General features: G+C 41.2%; 2 protein-coding genes across 3 annotated transcripts in view; both read left to right on the plus strand.

Annotated features, from left to right (window-relative positions):
* Window positions 1-10,069, plus strand: part of rasa3 (RAS p21 protein activator 3) — a 43,409-nt gene extending 33,340 nt beyond the window's left edge. The window contains exons 14-25 of one of the 2 annotated variants that reach the window (XM_058089016.2): window positions 38-161; window positions 1,618-1,724; window positions 1,821-1,898; window positions 2,034-2,111; window positions 3,472-3,545; window positions 3,808-3,867; window positions 4,863-4,969; window positions 5,866-5,948; window positions 6,055-6,263; window positions 6,339-6,442; window positions 7,657-7,840; window positions 7,978-10,069. In XM_058089016.2, the coding sequence (XP_057944999.1) occupies window positions 38-161; window positions 1,618-1,724; window positions 1,821-1,898; window positions 2,034-2,111; window positions 3,472-3,545; window positions 3,808-3,867; window positions 4,863-4,969; window positions 5,866-5,948; window positions 6,055-6,263; window positions 6,339-6,442; window positions 7,657-7,840; window positions 7,978-8,053 (1,284 nt within the window). In that variant the 3' untranslated portion in view covers window positions 8,054-10,069. The remainder of the gene's footprint in view (window positions 1-37; window positions 162-1,617; window positions 1,725-1,820; window positions 1,899-2,033; window positions 2,112-3,471; window positions 3,546-3,807; window positions 3,868-4,862; window positions 4,970-5,865; window positions 5,949-6,054; window positions 6,264-6,338; window positions 6,443-7,656; window positions 7,841-7,977) is intronic. The other variant, XM_058089018.2, reaches the window with a different exon arrangement.
* A 1,974-nt stretch (window positions 10,070-12,043) lies between these two features.
* On the plus strand, window positions 12,044-23,989 carry pros1 (protein S). The gene is made up of 14 exons (XM_058089526.2): window positions 12,044-12,282; window positions 12,658-12,815; window positions 16,060-16,084; window positions 16,163-16,249; window positions 16,391-16,513; window positions 16,586-16,711; window positions 17,397-17,525; window positions 18,266-18,506; window positions 18,745-18,931; window positions 19,458-19,622; window positions 19,713-19,881; window positions 21,875-22,011; window positions 22,103-22,331; window positions 23,284-23,989. Exons 1-14 carry the CDS (start codon window positions 12,216-12,218, stop codon window positions 23,463-23,465), a joined length of 2,025 nt encoding a protein of 674 aa, XP_057945509.2. The 5' UTR covers window positions 12,044-12,215; the 3' UTR covers window positions 23,466-23,989.
* Window positions 23,990-24,421: the final 432 nt, after the last annotated feature.

Genomic DNA, 24,421 nt, shown 5'->3' on the forward strand with positions numbered 1-24,421 from the left:
GTTAGGTGACATATCTGACCCTACCCTGCCTCCACAGGAAAACCTTCGACACTACGTGGATCGTATCTTCAATGTCATCACCACCTCTGGTGTTAGCTGTCCGACTGTCATGTGTGACATCTTCTTCTCCTTGCGAGAGTCTGCTGCCACACGTTTCCAAGGTAACTCAACTTCTGCATGACTTTCATGAAAATGTGAGGCTCATGAGAGTACAGGATGTAAAAAATATATACACGCTATTCAGATTCACAGAGATTTTGATATAAAATGATACATTTTGGCTGCACGTCGGCCTAGTGATTAGTATGCAGGCCACACAGCTCGGAGTGGAATTTGCATGTTCTCCTTGTAAACGCATCGGTTTTCTCCGGGGACATTCCAAAATTGTCCATAGGTATGAATGTGAGTGTGAATGGTTGTTTGTCTATATGTGCCCTGTGATTGCCTGGCGACCAGTCCTCTCGCCCGAAGACAGCTGGGATAGGCTCCAGCACCCCCAGCGACTCTCGTGAGGATAAGCTGTAGAAAATGAATGAATGAATGATACATGTTGGATTGACTGTCTATGTTGTGTTTCATACTCTACTGCCTCCTTGTGGCAGTAGGCTCTTGCATACATACACAAGAATCTAAATCAGGGGTCTCAAACTCAATTTACCTGGGGGCCACTGGAGCTAGGGTATGGGCAAGGCTGGGCCACATCAGGTTTTCAAAAAAAAAACCGCATTTATTAAAAACAGAAAAATATACAAACTTTTTCAGTGCTTTGGTTCTGATTTTCTACAATAAAAGCTCTGATGAAACATTCCACTGTTCTCAAAGATCATAATTTTTATTTTTCTGCACAAAATAAGATGAAAAATAAATAAATGAATCAAGAATAAATAAAATCTATCAATCAGTAATAAATAAATAAATATAATAACAATAATAAAACGGCAAATAATAAAAACTTAAGAAACCACATATAGTTGGTGGGTAGACAAATTATTTTTTTCAGATTAAAATTAACAAAGCATTATTAGAGCCCTGGAGACATGACAAAACATGACTATAGTCACATTTATACTCTTTTTATTTACAACATATTGCGCAACTGCAGGGTCTTGAGACACATGCTAACTCGCAAACTAGAGAGCTAGCGACCTAAACAGTAGCCTTCAAGTTATTTCCTTTAAACTTAAATAGCCAAAAACTTACCACTTCCACACGGATAGGGAGGATAACTATTAACAGTTATTAAACCTTTAACATGAACATTAATCAAACGTAATAATTTTTTCTGGGTACATGATACCATACAGCATTCATATCAAACTTGCGCGGGCCGCACTAACATTAAACTTTCATATCAAGGCGGGGGCCTCAAACTAGTGTCCTGCGGGCCACATTTGGCCCATGTTTGAGACCCTAATCTAAATAATCATAGTGCACAATATAATGAGATCCTTTTACTTTTACCAAGTTAATAATTACCATTTTTACTGACTTTCACTGTCAGAGAGATATTAATTTAACATAACAAAATGTTGAATGTGATTTAAACACACTGCATTATAGTGAGTTATTCAAACATGAGTAATGTGTGATGAATCCATGTTTTTGTCATTCCTCCAGTTGACCAAGATGTACGATACACTGCAGTCAGCAGTTTCATCTTCCTGCGTTTCTTTGCTCCAGCCATCCTATCTCCCAACCTCTTTCATTTAAGGCCGCACCATCCAGTGAGTTGGCTATATTACTGATTCACTACAACACATGCATACCGTGAAGTCATTTGTTGTTAAATATCTATCTACTTTTGGGTTTTTGGTTTGCAGGATCCCGCCACCTCCAGAACCCTGACCCTCATTTCCAAGACCATCCAGACCCTGGGAAGTCTTGCAAAGTCTAAATCTGTGAGTTCACCACAATGGAGTTCCATTTTCCCATTCTTGTAATTGAACCCGTATATATTTCTGAACAGCTAAATCCTGCCCCCCCCCCCCCCCCCCCCCCCCCCGCCCCCCCTTTCATGACTCTTTCTTTTCAAGGCCAATTTCAAAGAGTCCTACATGGCTGCATTTTACGACTACTTCAATGAGCAGAAGTATGCAGATGCTGTGAAGAATGTGAGTCTTGACTTTTTTTTCTCTTTACGATCCACGAGTAATTGAGACAACCATAAAAAATTATATTATTGATATTTGACAACACAACCCAGGTTGATGCCTTAAATATGCCTCATACACATATTCAACGCCTTTCCAATGATGAAATCTATAGGTACTCACCACTAATCAATGATAATGTAAGATGATTGATGGATCGAATGGAATCAGATACAGTGTATATAGCCTGGTCGTCAGAATGTGCTTGAAGCTGGCAGGCTATAAAAGGTGTTTCTTTTCAACACATACGTATATGAATATGGTGCATTCAATGTCAAATCTCACCGCTGACATGATAAGTGAAGCATAAAGACATTCATTCATTCATTAATTTTCTACCGCTTATCCTCACGAGGGTCGCGGAGGTGCTGGAGCCTATCCCAGCTGGTTGCCAGCCAGTCACAGGGCACATATAGACAAACAACCATTCACATGTGCCGAACTGCATTAAAAGTGGGCAATAATGCACTCGACATTGTTCTATAGTATAGAACAATGTCGAGCAGCTTAAATCAATCTTTGCTTAAGGATTTCAATACCAAAAAAGAACACGGCGAACGGCTGCTTCCAGTCAACTTTATTTTTCACACTTCCACCACCAGAGCACAGCACACACATCGATTCCCGCACTTCCTGGTTCACAGGTCATGCTCAACCCGTCCCACATAGCTGGCCAAACACATGCCTGCAACAGAAGAACCAACTGCATTCGTGGTTTCTCTCGTGTGTATAGAATCTATACACACGAGAGAAACCACGAACGCCAGCATGTACATATGAAAAACAGTGATTATTGCAAGCGATAAAGATATCTGAATACAACACAATTAAATACATGTATTTGTACGCTTGTGTCTTCGTTGGAATAGGTGTGTATGCTATGTCAGTTGGTTCTTCTGTTGCAGGCATGTGTTTGGCCAGCTATGTGGGGCGGGTTGAGCATGACCTGTGAACCAGGAAGTGCGGGAATCGCTGTGTGTGCTGTGCTCTGGTAGTGGAAGTGTGAAAAATAAAGTTGACTGGAAGCAGCCATTCGCCGTGTTCTTTTTTGGTATTGAAATCCTTAAGCAAAGATTGATTTAAGCTGCTTTTGTATCGATATAAGCAGACCAAATTGGCTGGCGGGAGATGAAAAGGGCATCGTAGTAACCGGATTATCATAATAACCGGGTATCGTACGGAACTAATTATATCATAAAAGACTAGAAATTTGCCGGGAAATGAAAATAGTATCGTAATAAGCAGTAATTCGTTATAACCGATATCGATATAACAAGACTTTACTGTATATACTTTTAACCAAAAATCTGCAACTTTCCAGTTTCTGGACCTCATCTCCACCTCGGGCAAGTGGGATCAGAAGAGTATTGAGACACCAATCATGCTCAAAGAGGGGTAAGCCATCTTTATAATGCAGTCATGTGATCATGTGAATTGTGTGATATTTCTTGTTGCATATAATTTTACTGCTATTTTCACTTCCCTGAAGAGGTCCGATAATAGACTTTGGCATATGGGGTCCAGCTGAAGTGAACATATTAAAGATATGAGTACTGTTACTTTAATGTTGCTTCTCATGAGGCTTTAAAGGGAAGGCTAGTTTCCCGCCTCACTCACCAGCATCCCCACCTTCTTGTGTTTCTGCTACCGGGCGTAGGAGTGTAAAAGTCACTATAAAGAGGGTTGATGGGAAGGGGTCAAAAGGCACGAAGGGCAGGTAAGAGCTTCTCTTTGCTCTTGTGACCCCTTTGTGTGTGCACTGTAACCCTTCCTCAAGTGGTCCACCTCCTCTCCCGCAACCGCTGTTAGATGCCGCCGGCACTTTGCTTTATATCTCTGGCAGTAAATCACACATTGTGTGACACTACGTGCACAGCACGCCGTTGTTACATGGTGACTGCAAGGGTGTATTAAGGAAAGTGGCAACCTCGGTGCCTGCTTACTCCACTCAGCAATCATCGTTAACATCGATAGCCCCTTCTCGTTCCGCACCGTGCCAGACGTGGCATCGGGGGTTTGGTTACTGTACACGCATTCCTGGGTTCTCATATATCTGCCCACATCCTGACCCCCAAGTACCCTTTGTCTCCACTGTCACCTTATCGCTGCACATGAGGTTTTCCAGCACAGATCCAGACAGTTTTGCACCAGTTAAATCCGCACGTTTGAGACTCAGGAATGTGAAAAGGATGCAAGTTTAACCGTGGAATCCTGCTGCATCATCTCCCAGAAATAGTACGGCCCCAATATGCTCCTGTATTTCCTATATATACGTCCTTTGATGGCAAAACTTGAAAAAACACACTGGTGGGTGTGTGTTCAATTCTGGCAACTAATGTATTTAATTAAATACGTTTGTGCTCTGTTATGACGGCAGATGGAGGCACAGTGTAGCCTTCCCTCAGAGGCACACAATCTGATACTCTTTTATAACTTCATTCTGACCTGAACACATCAACTGCACTGCAGTTCCAACACTATATAATATATATCTCCAACTCACACTTTTCTTTTCTCGCCACATCAATGATCGTATTCCAATGCTCAAGCATCAATTGACCAATACAGTGCATACAGTAGGTCAAGCATATGGACAAGGTATCTAATGTGCTGTAGGTGCACTTTTTATTTTATCACTGTAAATACCTTCAGCTTTGAGCACATCTGTGAATGGTTCCAGCTGAATGTCTTCTGTTGTTTTTTTTCTTTCAGATTTATGATAAAGAGAGCACAAGGCAGGAACCGGTTTGGAATGAAGAACTTCAAGAAGAGATGGTTTCGCCTCACCAACCATGAGTTTACTTACCACAAAACTAAAGGTATTGTTGATGTCCATCTGAGGTCTTGTGAATGAGAATGTACAGCGCAGGAAGAAGCTGCATGTTCACTTCCACCTAAAGGAGATAAAAAGTCATAATTTTTTTTAATCATGATGTGCTATATATATATATATATATATCACTATATTGACAGTTACTATGGTACCCATTATGTCATTGGATGGTCATATCACGAGGTGCATTATTAAAAAAATAAAAAATTAAAAAATAAAAACTTAAACTGTATTATAGAAAGCCGGAAGTGAACAAATGTAACAGTTACTGATTGTAAAAGTACCAGATGGAAGGGTAGGATTTAATAAGCTTTGCTTCTTCCTACTCCTTTTGGACATGTGGAACTGTGAACTGATTATGTGATGCATTCAATTGTAATCTGATGCATGTTCAAATGAAATAAAACCATTACCATTACCAATCACCAATAAATCAGAATGAACAGTAGATAGGGCGGCACGGTGGGCGAGTGGTTAACGCTCAGACCTCACAGCTAGGAGACCAGGTTTCGATTCTACCCTTGGCCATCTCTGTGTGGAGTTTGCATGTTCTCCCCGTGCATGCGTGGGTTTTCTCCGGGTACTCTGGTTTCCTCCCACATTCCAAAAACATGCTAGGTTAATTGGTGACTCCAAATTGTCCATAGGTATGAATGTGAGTGTGAATGGTTGTTTGTCTATTTGTGCCCTGCGATTGGCCGGCGACCAGTCCGGGGTGTACCTCGCCTCTCGCCCCAGGACAGCTGGGATAGGCTCCAGAACCCCCGCGACCCTCATGAGGAAAAAGCGGTTTGAAAATGAATGAATGAATGAATGAACAGTAGATATGTTTAAGCAAAACACAATTTTCCCTCCACTGATGCATTTACCTTTTACCTCCAGGAGAGGGGGCTCTGTGCAGCATTCCCATAGAGAACATTCTGGCAGTAGAAAGGCTGGAGGAGGAGTCTTTCAAGATGAAAAATGTAAGTTAAACATCACAAAATAGTCCATCATTTTACATATTCCAACAAAAATGTTCAATTCATCATGTTTTTTTCCCGTTATTCCGTGCGCTCTGTCTCCCTCCAGATGTTTCAGGTGATCCAGCCAGAGCGGGCGCTCTACATCCAAGCCAACAATTGTGTTGAGGCGCGAGATTGGATCGACATCTTAACCAAAGTCAGCCAGTGCAACCGCAAGCGTCTTAGCACCTACCATCCATCAGCCTACCTCAACGGTCACTGGCTCTGCTGCAAGCTTTCTGCCGACACGGCGCCTGGCTGTACGCCCTGCACAGGGTATGGAGAAAGCTTCTTGTGTGGTCCTTATCTTTGTTATTGCTCTCTCATCTTACTGCATGTATTTCTATTTAGTGGCCTCCCTGCCAACATCCAGCTGGACGTCGATGGAGACAGAGAAACAGAGAGGATCTATTCTCTCTTCAGCACATACATGACCAAAATGATCAAGATGCAAGGTCAGGGCACATCAAACATCTTCATGTGTGTTTGTGTTCAATCACCCCCACACTCAAAAAGTCTGGTCTCGATCCCAAGAACCTCTCCAATTTCCGTTCCATATCCAACCTCCCCTTTCTGTCCAAAATCCTTGAACGTGTCATAGCTTCTCAACTTCAAACTCACCTCAACTCCAACAGCATGTTTGAACCCTTCTAGTCCGGTTTCCGTCCCAAACACAGTACTGAAACAGCTCTTCTTAAAATCACCAATGATCTTCTTCTCTCCTCCGATTCCGGCCATCTTACCATCCTCATCCTCCTAGACCTCACCGCAGCCTTTAGTCACTCTATCCTCCTGTCCCGCCTCAAAACCAGCCTCAATATCACTGATTCTGCTCTGTCCTGGCTGCAATCATACCTCACCAATCATCAACAGTTTGTGCACATAAATAGCTGCTCCTCCTCCATAGCCCCTTTACCTCAAGGTGTTCCCCAAGGTTCGGTGCTTGGTCCTCTTCTCTTCATCCTCTACATCCTTCTACACCGTCGACATGGCCTCAATTTCCACAGCTACGCCGATGATATTCAATTATACATTTCTACCACCTCCATCAACTCCAACATCTACTCCACCTTCACCAACTGCTAGCTGATATCAAAACTTGGATTCTTAAACTTAATAGTGACAAAACAGATATTATCATCATCATCGGTCCCAAAAACATCACAACACACAAACAGTTAACCTGGACTGCATTCTTCCATCTTAAGAACATAGCTCAAATCCGTCCATCACTTACATTCTCTGCCGCTGAATCCCTGATCAATGCATTCGTCACAACCAGAATGGACTACTGCAACAGTATTCTCTACGGTACACCTTCCAAAACCCTCAACAAACTACAATATATTCACAACTCCACTCTGGAACTCTTTGCCCCATTCACTCCGTGCTTGCCCTGACCTTCCCAGTTTGAAAAAACAACTAAAAACCCACCTCTTTAAATCTGTTTTTAATGTCTAACTTTTTATACCTGACTGCTGTGCCCTGCCCCGCTTTTACTCAATGAATGTTGTATTTGGGCGTGTCTTCTACTCTGTTTACTTGCTTTATTCAACTCCATTCTTCTGTAAAGTGTCTTTGAGAGTTTTGAAAAGCGCTATACAAATAACATGTATTATTATTATTATTATTCATATTTACCCTACAATGTCCTATCTTCGGTTTATAGAGGCCTGTGGCAGTAAGTCAGTGTACGATGGCCCCGAGCAAGAGGAGTACTCTAGCTTTGTCATCGATGACCCCCAGGAGACCTATAAAACCCTGAAGATGATCGTGTCGGCTGTTCAGACGTTGGAGCAGCAGCACACAAAGTACAAACGAGACAAGTTCAAGAAGACCAAGATAGGAAGCCAGTACGTGCTTTGATTATTATTATTATTATTATTATTATGATCATTGATTGCAGTGGAGTAGATCAGTGAGTAATGTCTATTGAGTGATGGATGGAGAGTTTTTGACATCTAACTATTGCTTCTTGGTGTTTCCTCAGAGAACATCCAATAGGGGACAAGAGTTTTCAATGCTACATCCGCCAGCAGTCTGAGAGCTCCACCTACTCCATCTGACCAATGACCCTTTTTGTCCTTGACTGTTTCTGTGATGCTCATAAGCGTACATCAGTGTCCACCTGCACTGATAGGACTTGCACCTGCTGCGGTGAGCTCAAAGGAAATAGCAATTATACATTTCCTGATGGGTCCACGTCAAACGGCGTGTTCAAGAAGCATCTTGCCACATATATGGAGAGAAACAGACTGCAGATCAGTTATGCAGGAGGAGGAACATAAGTGCAGGAAGAAGTAACCACTCATTCTTTCTGTGATGTGACGACAAGAGAAACTTTTTTTTTTTCACTGGACGTTTTTTTGACAGTGAACGACGTGCACTTTAATTGCCTCCAAATCAATGGACATAATAAGCCTCGCAGGATATTTTCAAGAAGTGTATTTTATCGTTTTTGATTTGTATTTTTGGTAACGATTGTTATACTATTTCTTTGTATTCCATGTCTCACAGACCAAAACCTTACAAAGGAGCAAGTGGTAAATCTTGTTCTTAAGGTGGAGGACCTCACAAGAAGGGATTGTTGGGACCAAGTGCAGACTAGTGTGCTGGATGTGTGAGAGCGATCACACTCCTCTGGCGCCTACTGCCATCGTTTATCATGAACGTGCTAACAGATGCTGAGATTTTATTTGGTTAGCATGCTTTGATGTGGTGCCCTGGTCTGAAATGAATTCAAATAACCTGGATGGTTATTTTAAGTTTGCCACTGACTTCATTGTTGGAGGTCCTGGGTATCAGGATGGAGCTGCTCTAAAACTGCATACTCAACGCTTCACCCATCTTCACCCATCTCTCCCTAAAAATGCAATTTTTAAGTCTTAACCCACCAACTCATGTTTTGACCTTCTCAAGTCATTATTGCGAAATGGGTTATATTGTTAGTGGTTGTGCTGACCTATCAGCTGCCTGTTAATTTGTGTCAATTAGATTTTATACAGTCCTCTGACATGCTGCCTGTCATCTGCATCTCAGATTCCATTGAAGGTACTGGATTTGAATTTTACTAACACTTCTGTGTGTTTTTTTCCCAAAGGCAACCCTTTTTTCACGCCTCCTAAATCATCACTATTGATTTTTTTATTGCCAAACCAGTGCATGTGTAGCTTCCAGTCACCTTTGTGACTTTACACCACTTACATATTTCATATCTCCAAATGTAAACCCTGGTTGTGTACCTTCAGTGGTGGTCAGTGCCAGCCATTACTTTTATATAATCCTCTTTATGAAAATACTAAAGAAAAAAAATATGATTTTTTTTTTGAATATATGTATATCATAAACAGTGATGTTTTAAACACTTCAATCATTTATGTTGTTGTATGAATTTGACTATTTGTCATACAGGCATTTGTTGTACATTTGAGTTGAATGACTGAAGTGTATTTTAATGTGTGTCGGTTGTGTGTGTGTGTGTGTGTGTGTGACATGCCAACTGAATTAACAGTGTTACAGGTGAGATGAAGGCACAGTGCCAGTTGTAAAATATATATATATTAAAAAAAACAACATGCCTGTAATGATGCTATAAACGGTAGAAATATCTCCTATTCCCTCATGCGTCGAACCACAGCTCCTCATCATGGAACCTAATTAATTCTCCCCAGCCACGCGACTTGTTTAACTATCCTCAGGTTTGCTGCATTGCAGTTCAAACCGCACACAACCGAGCCTTTTCACTCACGTTATTTGTATTAACTTGTGTTTACCTTCTCGCAAACATCAGCGAGAAAGTAACGGCAACTCCAATCCACCTTAAAAAAAGGGGGGACTTATGCAATAATGTTATTTCGCCATGCAGTAATATTGACATCCCGGGAAATTACATATTTGTAACAGACATCAGATGAACGTTTGCGATGGTATGCATCACACATCAAAGGGAGAACAGTGTATTTTGTACAAGTATTAAAATAAGCCTATGGAATGTGTATACTGTATATACGCATATGTGGAATGAATGGTGAAATGTTGATGTGTTTTACCCCTTAATAATGAAATGAAACTATTAATGCACATGCGGTGTCTGTGCCATTTATTTCATATTTATTATATATAATGATAATTATAATAATATTGTGGAAAACAATTACAAAAAGAAGATTGAAATATTTGTAAAAATAAAGAAAATAGCAAAAAGTGTAATGTAAGCAGACACATTTCATACTATCATAATAAGCTTTTCAAGTAAGAGTTTCAAGAGTTTCAGAATTCTTGACCTTTTGTGAAGGTCACCTGTGCTATAATTAACATTAGTTTCAGATGAAGTACGCTCTTAAAACGACTTAAATCGTGCGCTACGGCATTTTTTTAAACATGTCGCACATGTGTTTTTGTGATATCGGATCAGCACATAACATTTTTAGCATGCAATAATACATTCATGTATTATGTGAACTGTTGTGTCTTAGCATTCACACTGTATATAGTTGTCGCAAAAAGTATTCAACCCTAACTAATACTTGACATTAATACAAATCAGATTTCTGACAAATAATATTCACATTCAATAGTGTCTTTGGGATTAGGCATTTGGTTTGAAAAAAAAACAAATAAATTTTTGGTAGCATTTTTTTTTTTGGGGGGGGGGGGGGTACTGTCATACCTGTCATACTTTTAGCATGACAATTTGTTTATTCCATTGTTAATTCCTCAGTTCTGGTTTTCATTTACTTCCACCTTTACTTTCCTGCTCTAGCACACCTTGTGCAAATATGCGTGATTTTTTTAAATCTTTCTTTTATCAATGTTTATTTTGTGCATGATTGTCAGCGGGGACCAATTATGCTAATTTTCCGCGCTTTGCATTGAGTTGTGGGCTCCTATGGCGCGGCTACACATAATAACCAGCACATAAAACTTTCAAGATCTTCCAGAATCTGCACCTATTCCAGCTGTATTTCTTTGAATTTTGTGCTTCCTGTAATAATAATACATAAATACTACTACTACTACTACTAATAATAATAATAATTACCACAATTAATCTTTTTAAAAGGTCTGTTTATAACATACACCCATTTACGTATGTTAGATCCCGAATCAAATCCGGAAGTAGAGACTTGAAAGTCCCAAGTTTCTCAAGAAGGAAAGGTTACTTCAAGACGTTTCAAGCATTTTAGCGTTAAGTTTTCAACAACATCGGTAACGTGTAATGTGGTCATTACAAGTTTTTTGCGGGACTACAAATGTTTAAAAAAAACTCAAGTAGACCCACTGATTGTTACATTGGGAAATAACTATTAGCAACTCCAGACTTTGTAAGCTTGCACCCTACTCCCTGTATGCACACTCTATAATGCTACACAGACAATCAGTGCACCTGTACTGGATTCCCATCTCCACATCTTGGGGTCACCGGCACACCATTAAATGACAAATAAGCTGTAATAAAACTATAATTATTAAATTAATGAATTTTTGAAATCCGGTGTAGACTGAGGGTGCGATATTCAAACTGCCGTTTAGTGAGGGACAACTGTATAAAACTTATTCCGAGTTTGTAAACAATCTGACAATATGTAAATACATCAATATATTCATTCATTCATTTTCTACCGTTTTTTCCTCACGAGGGTCGGGGGGGGCGGGTGCTGGAGCTTATCCCAGCTGTCTTTGGGCATGCACTGGTGGCCAGCCAATCACAGGGCACATATAGACAAACAACCATTCACACTCACATTCATACCTATGGACAATTTGGAGTCGCCAATTAGCCTAGCATGTTTTGATGATGGCCGAGGGTGGAATTGAACCCTGGTCTCCTAGCTGTGAGGTCTACACGCAACCCACTTGACCACCGTGCCGCCTATATCAATATATTAACATATTAAAATGTTGATCTCATCCGATACAGATACTACCTTTGGTATCGATATTATCGATATTAGACTCGATCCCTCGCTCATTCACATTGGAGTTGAATAATGTGTTCCAATGGGGGCTTTTCTGTTGATCACATAGAGGAGCAATGGGCCTCTCAACGTGTATTGTGTTGGCTAATGCTGTTTTCTGCATGAGTTCCACCCACACAAGCTAGCACACAAACACACACGCACCCACCCTTGCGCCCACCTCTCTTTCAACCCCAGCCCGACCGCAGCGTTTCGGCGACAAATAATCAGGTTTCTTCATCGGGGCCTAGCAGGACTAAACGGCTCGACTATGTGGAGACAGAACTTCGTCTCAGCTTCTTTGGTTTTTCTGCTGACGTTCGCCGATGCTACGAAATGTAAGTTAGCACACTTTTACACTCAGCACCTTTTTTTTTTTTGCGAGGGCTTTTATAACTTTTTGTCACTGCTAACGTCAAACAGTGAACACAATATTGTTTTTAACGTTAATAAGCTACTTACAATAACAAAAAGGTCATTTCTTGGAAATCCCAATTTCGCAATGCCCGCCACCCCCAATCCAGGTCATTGGCTTGGCCACTTTACCCATGCAGGCTCCATCATCTGTCAGGAGATACATTCCTGCTTGGATTAGTCATATGTTATTGCCATATCAAGCTGCATTCTTCTATGAACCTCACATATTTCCACTTCATATTCATGTACAAAACGGACATTAACAACATATTTGTTGACATGTGTGTGTATTCCAGTCCTGAGCCAGAGCACGGCCTCACACTTCCTGCACAGGCACAAGAGGGCTAACTCTCTTTTTGAGGAGCACAAAGAGGGCAACCTGGAAAGGGAGTGCATCGAGGAGCTCTGCAACAAGGAGGAGGCCAGAGAGATCTTTGAGAACCAGCCTGAGACGGTAAGAAGGCTGACCTTTGACCTTGCCTGACTGAGAGGAAGAAGAGCACCTGTAGTGGGTACGGTAGTGGGTGCAAAGTCACAGCCATGGTTCAGTTCTTTAATTTACAATGTCTCAGAAAAATGAGTACTGTATACCCTTCACATTTCAGCAAGCATTTTATTATATCTTCTCAAGGAACGATACTACACAAATGAACCTTGGATGTAACTGAGAATAGTCAGTGTACAGCTTGTATGGCAGTACAGATTGACTGTTGTCTGAAAATAAGTCAACACAGCCATTATTGTGTTAGTGAGTACACCTTAAAGCAGGGGTCTCAAACTCAATTTACTTGGGGGCCACTGGAGCTCGGGTCTGGGTGAGACTGGGTCGCATCAGGTTTAAAAAAAAAAACGCATTTATTAAAAACAAAAAAATTTAAAAAACTTCACTTTGGTTCCAATTTTCTACAAGAAAAGCTCTGATTAAACATTCCACTGTTCTCAAATATCCATCCATCCATCCATCCATCCATTTTCCTCCGCTTATCCGGGTCCGGGTTGCGGGGGCAGCAGTCTTAGAAGGGAAGCCCAGACTTCCCGGTCCCCGGCCACCTCCTACAGCTCCACCGGGAGGACACCAAGGCGTTCCCAGGCCAGCTGTGAGACATTGTCCCTCCAGCGTGTCCTAGGTCTGCCCCGGGGCCTTTTCCCGGCTGGGCATGCCCGGAACACCTCACCAGGGAGGCGTCCGGGAGGCATCCGGACTAGATGCCCGAGCCACCTCAACTGACTCCTCTCGATGTGAAGGAGAAGCGGCTCTACTCTGAGCCCCTCCCGGATGGCTGAGCTCCTCACCCTATCTCTTAGGGTGAGTCCAGCTACCCTACGGAGGAAACTCATTTCAGCCGCCTGTATCCGCGATCTCATTCTTTCGATCGTGACCCAAAGCTCATGACCATAGGTGAGGGTGGGAACATAGATCGACCGGTAAATTGAGAGCTTTGCCCTCTGACTCAGCTCTCTTTTCACCACGACGGTCCGGTACAGCGACCGCATTACTGCCGAGGCTGCACCGATCCGTCTGTCGACCTCACGCTCCCACTTTCCCTCACTCGTGAACAAGACCCCGAGATACTTAAACTCCTCCACCTGGGGCAGGACCTCATTCCCAACCCGGAGGGAGCACTCCACCCTTTTCCGACTGAGAACCATGGCCTCTGATTTGGAGGTACTGAGTCTCATCCCAGAAGCTTCACACTCAGATGCAAACCGTCCCAGTAAACGCTGAAGGTCACAGCCCGAAGAAGCCATAAGAACCACATCATCTGCAAATAGCAGAGATGAGATTCTAAGGCCCCCGAACTGGACTCCCTCAACACCTTGGCTGCGCCTAGAAATTCTGTCCATGAAAATTGTGAACAGAATCGGTGACAAAGGGCAGCCTTGGCGGAGGCCAACGTTTACCGGAAACAGGCTCGACTTACTACTGGCAATGCGAACCAGACTCCTGCCCCGTTTGTACAAGGACCGGATAGCACGTAGTAGCGCGCCACCAATCCCGTACTCCCGGAGCACCCCCCAAAGGACGCCACGAGGGACACGGTCGAATGCCTTTTCCAGGTCCACAAAGCACATGTAGACTGGTTGGGCAAACTCCCATGCACCCTCAAGCACCCTCGTGACCAGGACGAAAACCGCATTGGACCTCCTGTATCAGAGGTTCGGCCAACGGTCGTACCCTTCTCTCCAGCACCCTGGAATAGACTTTCCCAGGGAGGCTGAGGAGTGTGATCCCCCTGTAGTTGGAACACACCCTCCGGTCACCCTTCTTGAAAAGGGGGACCACCACCCCGGTCTGCCAATCCAAAGGTACTGTTCCCGACTTCCATGCAATGTTGAAGAGACGTGTCAGCCAAGACAGTCCCTCAACATCCAGAGCCTTGAGGAATTCTGGGCGGAACTCGTCCACCCCCGGAGCTTTGCCACTGAGGAGCGTCTTAACGACCCCAGATACCTCAGCCACAGTGATGGCACTGTCCACGTATGTGTCCTCAGACTCTGCTTCCTCTATGGAAGGTATGTCAGTGGGATTGAGAAGGGCCTCAAAGTATTCCTTCCACCGCCCGACTACATCCCCAGTCGAGGTCAGCAGTCGAGGTTCTCAAATATCTTATTTTTTATTATTCTACACAAAATAAGATGAAAAATAAATAAACAAATCAAGAATAAAGAAAATCAATCAGTAATAAATAAATATAATAATCATAATACCAATAATAATAAAACGGCAAATAATAAAAACTTAAGAAACCACATAGTTGGTGGGTAGACAAATTATTTTTTTCAGATTAAAATGAACAAAGCATTATTAGAGCCCTGTAGACATGACAAAACACGACTATAGTCACATTTATACTCTTTTTATTTACAACATATTGCGCAACTGCAGGGTCTTGAGACACATGCTAACTCGCAAACTAGAGACCTGGCGACCTAAACGGTAGCCTTCAAGTTGTTTCCTTTTAAACTTAAATAGCCAAAAACTTACCACTTCCACACTGAAAGGGAGGATAACTATTAACAGTTATTTAACCTTTAACATGAACATTAATCAAACGTAATAATTTTTTCTGGGTACATGATACCATACAGCATCCATATCAAACTTGCGCAGGCCGCGCTAACATTAAACTTTTTTATCAAGGCGGGGGCATGTTGCAGGCCGCATGTTTGAGACCCCTGGTTTAAGATAAGATGCTAGGAAATATTCACAAAGCATGAAAACACCTACTTATGAGACTTGTCTATTTTGAGTGCTGTATACATTAGTCTAAAAAATATTCATTCATTCATTCATTTTCTACCGCTTTTTCCTCACGAGGGTCGCGGGGGGTGCTGGAGCCTATCCCAGCTGTCTTCGGGCGAGAGGCGGGGTACACCCTGGACTGGTGGCCAGCCAATCACAGGGCACATATAGACAAACAACCATTCACACTCACATTCATACCTATGGACAATTTGGAGTCGCCAATTAACCTAGCATGTTTTTGGAATGTGGGAGGAAACCGGAGTACCCGGAGAAAACCCACGCGTGCACGGGGAGAACATGCAAACTCCACACAGAGATGCCCGAGGGTGGAATTGAACCCTGGTCTCCTAGCTGTGAGGTCTGCGCACTAACCACTATACCACCGTGCCGCCCGTCTAAAAAATAAAAATAAAAATTTTAAACTGCAACTTCTAAATCTAATCTTTTGCAGGAGTACTTTTACCCAAAGTATATTGGTAAGTTTCAGACTGCTTGTAATGTTGAAATACAGTTGACTGTTCCCTTTGTGTTAACATTCTATCTGCCTGTTTAAGTGTGTCTGGGCTCCCACCGTGTGGGCATCAAAAAACAGACAAGCTCTGATTCTGCAATTCCATCTGACCTTCGCACATGTGTGAAGGGTAAGTCCTACTTTTGGGATGTTTAGTTTGTAAATAAGGATTTTTTGAAGATCGGATCAGGACATCCTTATTGGTAAGTTAGGAAAATTTTAAAATATGTGTGATCAGCCATTATTGCATCCAAATCTCGACGTCATGCAGAAATCAGCAATCAGTGCACACCGAACCCATGCTACAAGGAAGGTTCCGAGCGCTGTGTGGATGGCCAAGCCTCTTACACATGTGTCTGCAAGCCTGGCTGGAGGGGGCAAAGCTGTAATCATGGTAAACTGGTTAGGTCATATAAAGTGTCATTAAAAGGGAATCACATCTTAAAATGATTTGTCAACTCTGCAGACGTCGATGAGTGTTCAGATCCTGAGCTTCCTGCAGGATGTAACCAGAAATGTCACAATATTCCTGGAAGCTTCCACTGCATGTGTGAAGATGGCTACTTCCTCATCGACAATATCAACTGTATGGGTAAGGCATGACTTGGAAGATTCTATACCGGTATATAAAAATATTGCTCAATGCTATTACACACTAATACACATGCAAAACAACCCACAAGGCATGTTGGATAACTTCCTGTTGGGGAAGTGGGTGCGTGGGCTTCTTTAGCTGAGCAAACGTTTAATTATTCATTTGTACTCAGTGTGCAGTATATGTATATGCAGTACAGTATATGGAAAACCACCCATCACTGACTTGAAGTGACCCTGCATATAACAAAATGTGATGACCCCCCTCCCCACCCACCGAGGCGTCACAGGTTCTGATTTGTCTCTGTTTATCTTGAGCGTGTGTGCAGTGCAAAGTCTCTCTAAACATGCACTGACCCAATGGGGAACACTTCCCACGTCTTTGAACGCCACAGATTTGCAAGTAGTTTGTCACTCTATCCTGTTTATTTAGTTGACCTTTTGGTTTGTTAAGACTTTACCATCCATTTATTATCAGGGGTTGTGAGGCATGCATTCATCAAATACTACCTAAAACATTTACAAGTAAAATATCTGTTAGTCAGCAGTTACAGTATGTGATATAAGTTAGTTTTTATGGCAAAAGATACATTCAACCCCGAGTGAATGCCAAAGAGTTTGCATCTGTGAAAAAAATATTTACAAATAATATTTAAAGACCTCTCTCTATGAACTCTTTTCAGATGTCAACGAGTGCCTGATGTACCCTAGTATTTGTGAAAAGCCGGCTAAATGTGTCAACACACCGGGCATGTTTGAGTGTGTGTGTCCACCAGGGTTCAAGTACAACTTCACTTCCAAAACCTGCAATGGTGAGTATCCATATGCAATTACTATCGACATTATTACAGCCTTATGTTATATGACTAAAGTCATTTTTTTGTGGAAAAAATCAGTACTGCACAATGACAAAACAGAAGCATACTTTAGTAAAATATTTAAAATTGACTCAATCCATAGTTGTAGTCTGTATGCCATGAATGATATGGAAAAAAAGGAATGATTCTATCAGTGACGTGCAGTTAGCGGAGGCAGGTGACCACAACCTGTTATGGTGGGAAAAAAACAAATGACAACTGAAGAGGAACAAAACAAATATCAAAGATATTTTTGTGCTTTGTTGAAAGAATGAACACATTTGACTGGAATATATCCCTAAACTCACCAGGCGCTAGTTTTACAACAAAGTATCAGAGCTTTTCCTGGAGAAGGAAAGTCAGCATGTACTTCTTATAGTACATATAACCAATTAATTGGTCAATTATTTTTTTTAGATTAATCGATGAATCAGATTTTTTTAAATCACATTTTAAATTTCTGTCTCTTTATTCAGAAATTAAGTACACAAACATCAGGTTAATATAATGTTAAACAATAAAAAAATTAAATGCTTCAGTAAAACAATGAATATACGCAAAAATACAATCATGATAATTTTCTTAGTCGATTAATCTGAAGCTTGTTGTTTCAATCAGTGTCATCAATAACAATAAGTTTACAACATACCAGATGTAGAAAATAATGATACAGGGTCTAAAATACATTATTGCAGATGTGGATGAATGCCAGTCAAGCATGTGCGGTGGCACTTGTATCAACAACGTGGGCAGCTACAAGTGCCACTGCGATGGCCGTGAAGGTCTTCACTTGGCGGACGATGAGCACAGCTGTGAAAAGATCCCAGTCTGTGTGGAACTGTATGACTCCAAATATGCTGAGATGTTGTACCTGGGGGAGCAGTTTGCAGGGCTCCCTGTCATATATCTTCTCTTCCGTCTGCCAGAGAACACAAAGTGAGTACAATAACCCTCAGTCACTCGTCATGGGGTGGGAATGATGCTACATTAATAGCAATAACTTCAACTTGAACAGGACTATCAGATTGTCAGGGACATATACATAATTACACTGTATATGCTCCTAAAATCATTGTTAAAACAACACATGCAATGATTTTATGCAATTGGAAGTGAAGAGATGTTTTTTTTTTACAGTGCACACTCTTTCTGCTGTTGTGTTTCTGACTGCTAGGTTTACAGCTGAGTTTGACTTCCGCACATATGACCCAGAGGGAGTTATTCTCTATGCTGAGTCCTCTCCGGACTCATGGTTCATGCTGGGGATACGAGATGGCCAAATTGAGGTCCAATATAAAAATCCACACACTTTCAAGGTGACCAGTGGAGGCAAAGCTATCAACGATGGACAGTGGCATGTGGTGAGAAGATTTATAATGTAATATAAAATATCATTAAAGAGGACCTATTATGCTTTTTCCACTTTTCTGACCTATAAATGTAGTTAGAATGTTGTATTCTCATGTTAAACGATACCAAAGTTTCAGATAATGAGGTTAGTGCATTTGGAAGTTAGATGTGAGAGATGCTTGGGATGGCTCTGAACGCTTGGTTTCTGATTTTTTTTTCTCCAACATCTCTGTGACATCACAGTGAGCCAGACTTCCTTATATGGGCGTGTCCGAGTATAAGCTGTGGGAGTGTGATCAATAACAGTGGAGTGCCAGGAGGCACTGAATGTTATTAGTGTCAACTTTTTTGTGGGTTTTTGCTACATTTTGCCCATTTTGTTGTTCAATTTAATATCAACAATGTGCCGCTGCCCCGGTCCGTACTTCGGACACCCCTGATTTAGTTGAATAGCCCTGTCTGTTGTAGACTGTGAAATCTCCTCTGTGATGGAAGTAATATTAATAAGATGGTAACAGTGTCATCTATGACATGTAGATCTCTGTGGATGAACTGGAGAACAGCATCAGTGTGAAGATAAGCAAAGAAGCTGTAATGAGCATCAACAGTCCAGAGAGTCTCTTAACTCCTGTTAATGGCAAACTGGACACCAAAGTTTTCATCGCTGGTTTGCCCAACCGCATCAACAGTGTCATCAAACCTGTAAGCTGACTGCTGTGTTTCAGAATAACATTTCCGAAAATGATAGGAATCTAAAAAGAATAAGCTACTCACCATCTGTCCGTCCATTAGATCAACCCCAGACTTGATGGCTGCATCCGGGGCTGGAACATAATGAACCAGGGAGTATCTGGGGTGAAAGAGGTCATCCTGGAGAAGAAGAGTAAACAGTGTTATGTGTATGTGGAACCAGGATCTTTCTTCACTGGGGAAGGACTGGCACACTTCAATATTGACTACAGTGAGTAAGTCAGATTTGATCAGATCCCCACCCCCAGAGTTGAACCACTAGATAGTACTCAAGTGTAGTGTACCTGTCAGATGTACCATATTAGCTCATCGCGGAGCGTCAACACATCACATACAATTCCTACTCCTGGTGTCAAAAGAACTACACACACACACAGCAACACAATATGTGGATAAAAACAGACATACATTACCAACGTATAATGCAGAATATTGACCAACTACAATGTGAGCTCTCACCATAGGATTTTCATCCTTTTTTAGTACTCTGGGAAAAAGAAGTACTGCCAGTGATGCTACATTATAAAGATCATCTCTGTTAAGGAGTAAAAAAAATACTGTCAACTGTGATAGGCTCCAGCATACCATATTAGGGTTATCCAATTTCACCAGCAAGAAATACAGTTGCTCCAGTAGAAGCCCCCTGGATCGATAAGAATCAACCATAAATCCTCAGGTTAATCGATTGTAGAAACACACACCGAGTATCACAAGACGACCAACAGGTTGATAGCCCGTCTCTTAAACAAGGCGAGAGCCTGGGCAGCAAAAGTACTATCGCACATTCACTGTAGCTCACCATGAATGAAGACAAGAATGTATGTAAACAGCAGCAATGCCTACATTATAGTGATCGAAATTCCAATATATTTGTGTATATAATGTATTGTGCCAAAATGCCAGTGCTTCTTTTGCCTTAAAAACAGCGTCAAGTCTCTTCTCTAATCCAGCATTAAAGTTGGGCAATGTGGTGTAAACAAAGAATAATAGGAGTGTATAGGGGTGTTATTTATGTATGTCTAGAGCAGGGGTCTCAAACTCAATTTACCTGGGGGCCACTGGAGCTAGGGTCTGGGCAAGGCTGGGCCACATCAGGCTTACCAAAAAATAAAAAAAACGCATTTATTAAAAACAGAAAAATATACAAACTTTTTCAGTGCTTTGGTTCCAATTTTCTACAATAAAAGCTCTGATAAAACATTCCACTGTTCTCAAATATCTTAATTTTTATTTTTCTGCACAAAATAAGATGAAAAATAAATAAACAAATCAAGAATAAAGAAAATCAATCAATCAGTAATAAATAAATATAACAATAATAATAAAACGGCAAATAATAAAAACTTAAGAAACCACATATAGTTGGTGGGTAGACAAATTATTTTTTTCAGATTAAAATGAACAAAGCATTATTAGAGCCCTGTAGACATGACAAAACACGACTATAGTCACATTTATACTCTTTTTATTTACAACATATTGCACAACTGCAGGGTCTTGAGACACATGCTAACTCGCAAACTAGAGAGCTAGCGACCTAAACGGTAGCCTTCAAGTTATTTCCTTACTTAAATAACTTAAATAGCCAAAAACTTACCACTTCCACGTGGATAGGGAGGATAACTATTAACAGTTATTTAACCTTTAACATGAACATTAATCAAATTAATAATTTTTCTGGGTACATGATACCATACAGCATCCATATCAAACTTTAACTAACATTAAACTTTCATATCAAGGCGGGGACGTCAAACTAGTGTCCTGCGGGCCACATTTGGCCCACGGGCCGCGTGTTTGAGACCCCTAATGTTAAAAAACATATAAATAAGGTTGTAAACATGTTCTATGCTTTAACTATGGAAATATTGAATTTATTAAGAAGGAATCTTATTTTGAAATTCACTTATGGTCAGTAAAAAGTAAAAGTAAATTGGGTTGCTATACTAACAATTTAGTTGATTTAGACATTTTATGTGCTTCACAAAGCTTAATTTAGGCAAAAAGAGCAACATTTGTTTTGACTAATAATAGGCTGTATTCAACCACGAAACAGCATGATTTGTTAATTAGTATGTTTGTTTATAATTTGTTGATTAATAAGAGTGAAGCCATGAAATTCCAACCGTGACGTGGCAAGGGACGACTGTATTTCTCAATTATTTTCAAGTATTGACAGTTAATTCTGTATATTCTGTGTGTAGGTGACTCTGGTAGCTGGAAGGTGGATTTAAGGCTGAATATACGTCCTTCCAGTAGCACAGGCGTCATCTTTGCTCTGGTTTCCAACAACACAGTCCCACTGTCGGTGGCTGTGTTAACACAAGGAGAAGAGGATGCTGTATGTTCAATCCATATACTTTTGTGATAATAAATCACAGAATAATTTCTGTAAACATGCTTAAATTTTGCAATGTTGTCGTCTGATGCAGAACCTGCAAGTTTTCCTGGATGGGGTTTCCGTGGTAACGCTGGACTCACTGATGTTATGCTACCCTGACCACTTAACAGTGCTGCTGAGTGTAACACCAACAGCAATGCAACTCTCAGCAAACTCCTCCACTGTTAAGTACATACTGCCAGATGCCCTGCAGGAGGCACTGCAGCACCTTAACACCAAGATGCAAAGCCCCATCAGTACCTACATTGGTGGGATACCAGGTCAGTTAAAAACAATAGAAATTAAAGTAGAATTGTTGCTGATTTTTTTCATTTATTCAGGGACATATGCTAACCATACAGTGGACAATTTCCCTCCGGAGCTCTAATCATTCCAGTATGCTTACCAAGCAGAGTTATCCATTTATAGAACAGCTGTTGTTGAGAGTTCTTCCAAAAAGTTCTTCAAAGCAAATTTCAAGTAGTTACAGGAAACCTTTTCCCCTAAGAATTGCCAAGTGGCATTATGGCAGTCCTGATTGATTCCAGGAAGAAATGGTCTGTTTTTCTTTGTGGTCTCGTTAGTCTATCTGCTAAGCAAACTGCAGTTACTACAATCTACACCACAGATCTGATGTCATTGAAATGATAAAAGAAGATGAATTGTCTGTCGTGTTTGTCCATTGTGGTCACCAGCGTTTTTTGGGTACAAAACCCGTATTTGTTAGTTTGTAACATATTAGCAATCACAGATATTTAGTGCACTTGACATCGTAAAAGATACACTGATGACCTTCCAATGATGACTTTACATTCATAAACCGCTGTGACCCACAGGTGAAAGACAGAACAATTTTTAAGTCCTTTGTCATGAAGAAGCGCAAATGACGCGTTTCGCGTTTGTGTCACTTGTGATATCCCGATCGTTTACAATTACCTTGTATACAGTAGAAACCTTATTTCCTCAGGCATGTAAACCGGTTATTCCGAATGTTTCAGAAACCAGAATATTGACCTTAACCGAAATATTGACTGCATGTAAACGTAGTGATATTAATTAATTAGCAATATGGGATAGAGGGACTCTTAGTATGCCATGACTAGCACTTAGAGAGCTATAGTGAAACAATACTCTGTTGAAAAATAAAGCATTTGGAGTGGCATCTAGAAGTTTAGACTTAATATCTGTACATATATGTCTTTTGGTAAAATTTCACATCTGTCTTGCTCCCAGATGACGTCCCGTTAGCTGCGACCCCAGTGACAGCCTATTATCACGGCTGCATGAGCGTCTCTGTCAACGGCCAGATGTTGGACTTCGACGAGGCCCTGAGCAAACACAACAGTATCAAGTCCCATTCCTGTCCTCCTCCTTCACCCCCAGAGACTGATGCTCCTCACCCGCATGGAGAGTGACCTTGATTAACCACTACCCCCACCACTCGCAGTAGGCAGCAGTGTCCTCATTCCCTGTGGGGTATTTGAAATATAGGACACAGGATTTGACAGCGGATGAGGGAAAGAACATGAAGAAGAGATAGCGATAAAAGGTTGTAGTTGTTTTGTTTTTTTGCCACATATGCCTTTCTTACAATGAGTATTTTCCTTTCATACAATGTATAGTTCCTTGTTCTGATTACTTGTAGTGAAGTACGACGACAGCTCGTTTGCTGGAAGTTGGATGACGTAGTTATAGCGCTTTGTTGCTACCGAGAAATTCCAAGAAATGTTGGAAAACAGCAGAGCGTATTAGCACGCATACCATGTGTTGAGCAAGAGATGGTTGTTTTTGGGTCACATATGTTCCCTGCAGACCACCTGAGTCTGTCCTCTATCAGTGGATCATGATGTCATTTTTCTTGTACAAAGAAAATAAAAATACAAAATGAAGATGATGCATAATGATGTTTTTACAGTCGAACTGGATTACAATAAATCACGTGCACACTTCACAATGAAGCAGTATTATTGTGTGATTTCTCCCAGCCAATTGTCAAAGAGTCACAACCATAACAATGTATTTTGGATATGTTTTCATCCTTGTAACTCTGCATTCTTCAGGTATTCCAACTGTACCTTCACCTCGTGTTTGCTACGATTTTTACATGGCTACAAATACAGAATACTAAATCAGTTTTATGGAAGTCGCTTAAATGTAATGTGGCAGTTTGATGATTTACATGATCATATTCTTCCATGTAACTTGTGTCCATGGCGATACAAGACTACAGTATATCATAGTTTTTTCTTTAACGCGGGGGTTGATCAAACTTTTTCTACAGTAAGGCGATACTGTAAATTCCGATCTGGCATGTCAGGGTGGTGAACGTTGGCCTCCACCAAGGCTGCCCTTTGTCATCAGTTCTGTCCAT

Source organism: Doryrhamphus excisus, linkage group LG13 (genome assembly GCF_037039965.1).
Source record: "Doryrhamphus excisus strain RoL-2023G ecotype Guam linkage group LG13, RoL_Dexc_Guam_v1.1, whole genome shotgun sequence".
Classification (NCBI taxonomy): Eukaryota; Metazoa; Chordata; class Actinopteri; order Syngnathiformes; family Syngnathidae; genus Doryrhamphus; species Doryrhamphus excisus.

What these genes read in the sequence shown, in the direction of transcription:
- pros1 (XM_058089526.2), top strand. Translation starts at nt 12,216, where the DNA reads ATGTGGAGACAGAACTTCGTCTCAGCTTCTTTGGTTTTTCTGCTGACG. An exon ending in CACTTCCAAAACCTGCAATG is followed by an intron (nt 17,526 to 18,265) that starts GTGAGTATCCAT and finishes ACATTATTGCAG; the next exon opens with ATGTGGATGAATGCCAGTCA. An exon ending in ACGATGGACAGTGGCATGTG is followed by an intron (nt 18,932 to 19,457) that starts GTGAGAAGATTT and finishes TATGACATGTAG; the next exon opens with ATCTCTGTGGATGAACTGGA.